Source organism: Lactuca sativa, chromosome 4, assembly GCF_002870075.4.
Source record: "Lactuca sativa cultivar Salinas chromosome 4, Lsat_Salinas_v11, whole genome shotgun sequence".
NCBI classification, from domain to species: Eukaryota; Viridiplantae; Streptophyta; class Magnoliopsida; order Asterales; family Asteraceae; genus Lactuca; species Lactuca sativa.
The window spans coordinates 227,515,232-227,523,841 of record NC_056626.2 but is presented as its reverse complement, the minus strand read 5'-3'; the positions used below and the strand labels follow the sequence as shown (position 1 = coordinate 227,523,841).

The 8,610-nt window shown below is 32.4% G+C and overlaps 1 protein-coding gene across 1 annotated transcript; it reads right to left on the bottom strand.

Moving 5' to 3' along the window:
* Positions 1–2,861: 2,861 nt before the first annotated feature.
* On the bottom strand, positions 2,862–4,127 carry LOC111890286 (acyl-CoA--sterol O-acyltransferase 1). The gene has a single exon (XM_023886430.3). The coding sequence runs from the start codon at positions 4,074–4,076 to the stop codon at positions 3,018–3,020; it is 1,059 nt and encodes a 352-aa protein (XP_023742198.1). The 5' UTR covers positions 4,077–4,127; the 3' UTR covers positions 2,862–3,017.
* Between the last annotated feature and the right edge of the window lie 4,483 nt (positions 4,128–8,610).

Below are 8,610 nucleotides of genomic sequence, written 5' to 3'. Positions count from 1 at the left end.
TTCACTTTCATAACCCATTGCTTTTGAAGAAATGCGTGTTTAATAGACCTTAGATGAGTGTTTGAATATGCTGTTGGAACTTTGTTCTAAATAATACAATGCGAGACTTGTCCCATGTAAGAAGAAGAAAAAACCTTCTCCTTTTTTATAGAACTTTTCCCACCCATTTAATCGAATGGATCAAATAATTGGTTAAACATCTTGGGTTTGGGTTGTGGTGTTGGATTAGTCAAATTTAACTAGTAGTAGTCTTGAATTTATTAAATATTAATGATCAAAGATAGGGCCTTGGGCCTTTGAGCTCTTCTTAACTAAATAATATATATTTTTTTAAATCCAAAATTAATTAGTAATTAATTAATTTTTATTTATTTAGTAAAAAAACAAATTCTGTTAAATATAGAATTATTTACAAACAGTTAATTTCGATTGGTGGTTTACAACTACTATTGGAAGCCTATAAATACATGGAATCAAACATAATTTGAAAGCTAATGAAAACCACACTTTCTCTCAAAAATCGTTCTTCATATCAAACGGATCATGGTGAATTTCGACAGATTCAAGATATGTTATTGAATTGATTGTTGTATCCTCAAGACAGACCCATTCCAAGAGAATTTCTGTCTTAGGACACTGCAACTCACATGCCTCAATCTACATATTTTCGTATTTATGATTCTGTTGTAAACATCAATATTTAAGTATGTTTTCTGATTATGAATCTAGTATATAAATTTGATTTATTTGTGTTTCTGTTTGTTATATTTCGTATTTTGATTACTTTTGTCATAGTATATGCTAATCTTCTTGTCTAGAACTTGGATATTAAGAATCACTATATAACCAAATGATCATCCGTAATTGTAGATGAGAGGCGAAATTATGCTACAATGCTCAACTTAGTACAAGTATGATAAAAGAGAAGAATCTAAGAGTTAATGGTCAAAATAAGTAGCCTCCCAGAAGCCTTGTTGGTGAATGATATTTATATGGTTGGAATAACTAATTATAATTTTGTTTGTGGCGGTGAATGGTATTTAACTATTCATAAGGTTTGAATTGATATCAATTTTGTCTTCTTACTTGATGTTTGTACAAGGTACTGAGTACCTTATGGCAGTGTGTCTATCATTCCTTCTCCATTTGGATGATCGAGCATTCAATTGTGGGTTGTAGAAGAGTCTAAAGTTGAATGTCCTACATAGTTTAGTTTTTTACAAAAGTTATTATAAAAATAAACAAAGTTCTTAGTTACATAAAAGTTACTATATTTTGGATAATTATCATAAAATTTCTATATTTTTTTTTCCCTAATTTGACATCCAAAATGTGATGTGACCAAAAGATGACCAATCATTATATCATGTTAATATTATGTCACCAAAAAATGACATGACTTCGGGTAACTAAGTTGTCCGACAAAATGATTAACATTGCAAAAAATAAAAAATTTAGTGACTAGATTATAAAAAAATAATATATTTTTAAAATCAAATTTTATGAAAACATAGTGATTTTTCTACCATTTTCCCTAAAAATACTTATAAGAGTTATCAAACTTATAAGCAACAATAACTTTAAAAACATTTAAGTAAAAACCATTTACAATAAATGTTTAATTTTGATAAACCATTTCAAAATACCAACTTACTATATCAAAATTTTTATAGATTTAAAATATTTATTTTGCCATATATGTACTCAGTCTGAAATACTTCTATTTATAGTAATGTTTCTATTTATAATAATACTATACTTGAAAGTAGCTTTAAAATCAACACGTATCCCTTCAACATTCTTATCCCAAATAAAGGTTACATATATACTTTTAGTGCCTATCCAAAGTATTCGTACATCCTACATACATTGTTGCCCAAAATTATTGAAATACAACCTTTCAAATTGACACGTATCAATGAATATGTACTCGTTTTAGTGAATAAGCAGTTAAGCATATTCATTTTGGTTTTCGTTTCCATGCTTAATAAATATATTTTATTCATTTTTTGTCTGTATGGTAATGGATGTATGTTTGATGAAAACATACATACATACGCTTTTCTTTCTCCTTTATGTTATAAAGAAAACATACTTCACATTATTATATATCCTTTTCTTTACGATATATATAACTTAGTAAATTAATACTTACATATATATACATATTTCGGTCAAAATAACATAAGTCGGTAACTTATGAAATATGGGTCAACAAATTTCGAATCAATATTATAATCGAATCAATATTATAACTGAGTAGGGAATGTTATCAAATATATAATAGGTATTATTTTATGGTATGTTTAAATTTAGTAATCAATAACTAACATTGTAAAAGAAAGTCTCATCAACTATTATTGAAATTACGGGTGTTGCAAACTGCAAGATTAGGCCGTTACAAAGCTTTTCACTTTTGCGTTTTCATCTTTTAGTATTTTAACTTTGATATTTAGTGATTTTGCTGAACCAAGTGAAGTTGTACCTATGATGACCCCAAGTTTAATTGTGTGAGCAGCTTGACTGTGTTCTTGAGAATTGAAGTAAATTCCGAATTATGTCTTCTAACTTTTGTGGCTAACCATTGTTTAGTAGTTTATTGTTTTTGTATATTTCAGAATTCTAATCATTTTCCACATAGCATCATTTAAATCTTGTTTTGTAATTTTAATTTAATGTTTTGAATTCTGATTTCATTCTTGTTTTGTTTTGAGATATATCATATAGTATAAATTATGAATTCTGCTTTTCGACATTTTGTTTTGGGATTAATTAAGTTAATGTTTTTCATATATTAGTTATTGTTTTGTTTGTTTTCACTTTCAAGATCAACTTTTGCATCAAAAGGTCAATTGTTCGAATAAATTCAATTTGCAAAGTTCAACTTGAAACGGGTAGGCCAAAATATACATACATTTAATTGTTTTTTACCTAAGGTTTAAACATAATGACCCAGATTAACATTTATGACACTAGAGCAAGAAACATACAATAACTCCGACCCTTTTGGCCCTTTTTCACATGAAGGGGCATGCATACTCAATGGGGCTAAGTATCTTGCCACTCTTAACGAAACCTAGAAATGCCATAATCTCTCTACAAGCTCTACCATACGGATCTAGACGCAAGAAAGATGGAAAGAACAGCCTAAAGCTAATAAGCATCACAAATGACAAAGTTAATGTCTGGGCCACAATAGGCGGGGGTTGAAATCGCACACCCATGGTTTTCTTGATCACAATCTCCATTCCAACACAAGCCCCTTGAATTAGAAAGAAGCTGGTGAGTTCTCCTGTTGGTGTCAATCGCCCAAGATGATAAAAGACCAACTCGTGCATTACTCCCGACACTAAAAATGTCACAAAAACTGCTGGCACTGATATCCATCTTTGAGGAACCACGTATCTAAAGATGTCACGTGAAGGATGGTATATGGTAGTGCGTAGTATGTTAGACACCACGAGGTTCCATCTTTTTCCCCAAAAGTTTTGCAACGATGTTGCATGGTGAGGATCATCAAAAAGCGGCTCGAATTCAACCACGACTATATATCCAGCTAAAAACGTTGTCAAGACTAGCAAGAATTCAAGAAGGATGAATAGATAGTATGCATGTAGAGATGTGATAAGTAACGGGTGAAGACGATATTTGTAACTTTGTGACATAACTGTGACGATAAACAGCAGAATCGGAGGAACATAATGTTTGAGGGATTTCTTGTTCTTGGTGATCTGTTGAGATGATTTTTCTTGATTTCGCAAGATCTTGATGGGTAGGCAAGTAGTAAATACGAAGTGAGATAAAGAGAGAGGTGGATACAAAGACAAGGGGCCTTGGCCCAAGGCATATAGAATGAGCTTGAAGGTTCCAAGCAAGGATATAAAGAAAGAGGTTGGAGAACATAAAAACATGGTGTGGAGATTTAATGGAAGACATAGGAAGAGACATATGACTGGAAATAGAAGCATGAATCTAGTTGTACCTTGCGCAATAAACAAGCCAACGCCATGGCAATAGAAAAGTGATGCCAAAAGAATACTCCCATCTACAATTAGATTGTACACCTCTCCTTCCATGTCAAGAGCTTTTATTTATCTGCTTTTTTTTTTTTTTTTCCTTTGTTGTGAGCATAACTTATAATTAGTGGTAGAGCAATATATAACCCTAAAATTTGATAATATTTCCACATCATTTTCCTTTTTAAAAATGCTTATTAAACGGGTTAGATGCTCATTGAATTATAATGTCCGACTATTTTTGGGTGGCGTGTAAGTAAGCATATTACAATAAATGTAGCTACTTTGATAATAAATGTAGCTACTTGGATATCGGAACCAAGAATTAGAAGGCAAAGTTTCCCTCACACCCACACTTCATCCTATTTATTGTATATCATGGGCATCATTTTCATCCAAGCTAAGGCTAGTAACGCTAAAGGGAGCAGAACCAGTGGCGGAGCCATGATCAAAGTAAAAGGTATCCCAATTTTATTTTTATGGTAACCCAAATTTTTTTCCAATGTACTTGGCTTCCCCGGTTCAATTTCAGTTTTAAACCCAAACCTTAATCGAATCCTTAGTTAACCTCAAGTCTTGTTATATAAACATCAAGTTGAAGTATATTTTTATACTTGAATCGATGTGAGATTCAAAGTAGATATCAAATGAAGTATAAGGATAACATACTTATATAATAGATAAAAATGGTTGAGTTTACATATGTTTGGCGATGTGGGATAGAATAGCTGGGAAAATAAAACAAAAATAAACAAAGAATATGCAAGGAGCAATAATTGAACCTAAGAGCTTTACTTTAATAAGGTAGCACCTTAACCAGTAGCTCTATCATTTGTTTGTGTTTATAATTGAAGGGATACATATATATACATTATACCGAAAAAATAGAAGAATTGGTAAACAAAAATTACACTACCGAAAAAAATTTGAGGGGTATTCTGGGCTACCCCGGGATCCCCTTGGATCCGCCTATGAGTGGAACGATATCGAGGATGCGGTGACAATGATATGCTATACACCACACCGGGCCTCATCCTCGGCACTCCAATTTAGTCTCTTTCTCTCTCTCTCTCTCTCTCACTCACACACACAATGAATATAGTTATTATTTTTTTTTGGAACCAACAAGTAACTAGATGGGGCAAAAAAGAAAAATATGTGAGTCGAGATTACACAAAACTTTACAAACAATTTAGTGGACAAACATACCACTCAACCCACTTATAATGACAATTCGTTCTCGTATGTTTTACACATGTATACACTAGCGACTTAACGTTATCCACAACCTTTGATGGAGCAATACAAATTTTTTTTGAACACCTAATCACATCTTGACTTCTTGATCATCCATATAGCACCATAGCACACGCTTATAAGGTTCTTCCCCCGTTTTGGTTAATTTCCCAAATTCCTTGCAAATGTGATCAACTCTCCAATAGTAGCAAATTGTGGGGTAGGAATATTACACCACTTAAAGATCAATTCCCAAACTGTAACAACAAAGGGGCATCGATTTAAGATATGGCCAACATCTTCATCTACATGTGAACAGTAGGTACATATTGTGGATGTAGTTAGCACACCTCTTCTCATTAATTTGATATTTGTGGGGATAAATCCCAAGTTTGCTCTCCAAATAAAGATGGTGACTTTAATCGGAACTTCGTGTATCCACGGTATAACAACTTCATCAATCGCCGATTAAAGATAATCAAGTCTTGATATAAGAACATCGACGTTATATATTTCATCATTGGAAATGGCACATTTCCACTTATTCGGCCCCACTGTCTACTGGAATATACCAAGTCTAGACGATAACATGTTGATGTTGGGTTTTATTAAAAAATAGTCAAAACTACGAGTTTAGCAATGGAAGTAATTTTATATTTAAATAAACTAAAATCATTTTACCCACCAATGATAATTTTGCAAAGCTAGGAAAGATAAAAACAACCACATAATGGAAAATATTACAAACTTTTAAGTTATTGATTCTCATGGGAGATGGAAGTTAATGTATTGATGCACAAAGCACCAAAGAAGAAGCTCTTTACAAATATCCACCAATCAAGAGTTAACTACCAAAACATGCTAGTCTTCGCTTGTATATATGTTGTTATTAAGCTTTAAAAGTTCATACCAGATGAAACTTAAAGAGCACTACAAAAAAAAGTGTATCAAAGACTGACATAATCAGTCTCTGATAGTCAATAATCGGTCTCTGATGCGAATCTGGGACTGATTTAGCTAGTCCGCAGCTAATACCTGAAACCTAATCCTAGATAGTCAGTTTTTTATGTATCCTGAACTGAAAATCGGTCTCTAATATATCTAAGTATCAAAGATAGAAAACCAGTCTTTGATGATATCTCATTTGGTCTCTAAACCGTTTTCTTCAAATTCTCGATTTAATGTCAAATCAGTCCCCGATACCCTCTTTTAGGGACTGAATATCAACCTTTTATAATATATCATTCAGTCTCCAAAATGTTTCATTGAAATCTATATTTTATTCTGATTTAGTCTTCGATACTATCTTTCAATGACTAAATATTAGTCTTTGATACTACCATGTTTAGTTTCTAATATCTTCACTTTAAGCCCCACTTATATAATTATAGTCCTTGATACTATGATTTTAGGACTGCATATCATCTTTTAAACTATCGAATTTAGTCTCTATTTTTTTTGTTATTGAATATTAGTTTCAGATGCAATTTTATTTATTCCCTCACTTGATTTTTCAAGGACTAAATATAAGTCTCATATATAATGTCATTCCATTTCTAAGCTGATTTTTTAGGGAATGAATATAAAGTGCTTCACATATCAAATGAATTACAACAAAATATCATGCCAACATTAAATATAATCTTCCTATCATTTACATATGAAAAAACAACACTAACACGTGAGCATTGTATCTAATCGAGCTTTTCCTAAGCTTTTTGTTGTGTGCAAGTATTAACACTATTTAACCTCATATCACGGTCATGGTCATACTCAACTTCCACAATGGCATCATTCACTATAAAAGGCCCATAGCAATTAATGTTCAACTATTTCAAAGTGAGTAAATACTCATATTATCTATAAAGAACAAAAATGTGCAATAAATTAATTATATGTTCACTAATCATCGGTTTTAATTTTCCATTCAACTTTTTATATATAGTTATCTTCGTTATATAAATAAACATGTCTCTCATATAGGCGTGAGCAAACCCGAACCAATAAATCGAGAAACCGACAAAAATCGACGAAACTGAAACCGAAATAACCGAAACCGAATCAAAACCGACGGTGTGAGTTTTAAATTTGTAAAAACTGACTTTTCGGGTTCGGTTTCGGTTTTGCACCTAGAAACCGACCCAACAACCCGAGAAACCGACCCCTCTTTAAAAACCGAGAAACCGATCCAGTAAACCCGCAAACCCGATGCTTTTACTGATTATTTTATGTTTATATATATATATATATATATATATATATATATATATATATATATATATATATATATTAAAAAAATAAAAATAAATAAAAAAGCCTAGGTCATTTACTCCTGTTTTCGTTTTGCCCTACTCGTTACTTGCAGTCTCGCATTCCCCATCGACGCATCCCACTGAAGACGAGTAGACGACTGAAGAGTGAAGTGAAGGTCCTCCGCCCTCCGACGCTCAGCCGCTCACACACATCCGAGGCTCCGAGGCCACCAACAAGACCTGTAACGGGAACCCCAAACCTCCAGCGCCACCAACGAGACATGCAACGCCTCTGAATCGTCAAATACGGTTCGTTCCTCACTTAGTTTTGTGTAATGTGCCTCGTTTACAACTGATTTCTGTCTTTTTGATTTCAATGTTGTGTTTATTTTCTGATTTCCGTTGCTTTGCTTATGTTTTGAATGTTGTGTTCATGTAGAATGTGTCAGTGTGTCTCTGATTTTGGTTTTTTTTTCCTGATTTCTATTCCTTTTTTTGTCAATTTTCCATTGATTACGTTGTTTTTTTTTTCTTTTTCTGATTTGGGTTCGTGACTTTGTTCCAAGCATTTAAGAATTCTGGAAATCTTGCTGAAATCTTTTTACTCTTATTATGTTTACTTGCTATCAAAATAATCAAGGGTTTTTGTTAGATTTTGCCTGAAATCCTATTGTGAAATGTTGATAAATATTGCTTAAATATTGTAATATTATTCTGAAAGCTATGAATCTTATGGTTTGCTATGAAATGTTGATGAATATTGCTGAATTGAAGCTTCTTATTTCCTGAAATCATTTGGTTTACATATGGATTGTTGATTGTTTTTTTTTCTATGTAGATGGAAAGGTCTCAACTAGATGCACAAACTGTTGATGCTGTTGCTCTACAAACTGTTGATGTTGATCTTGATGTTGATGGAAAGGTCTCAACTAGAAGCTCCCTTACACATGTGACTGCCGAAGCTTTGATTTGCGCACAAGTTTGGATATGGGACACCCCAATTGATATCCAATTTAAAAATATGACAACTTTATATATGGAAGAAACGCGAGAGAAGTTGGTGCCAATAGAAACCGGTAAATATTTTAATATTTTTTACATAATTA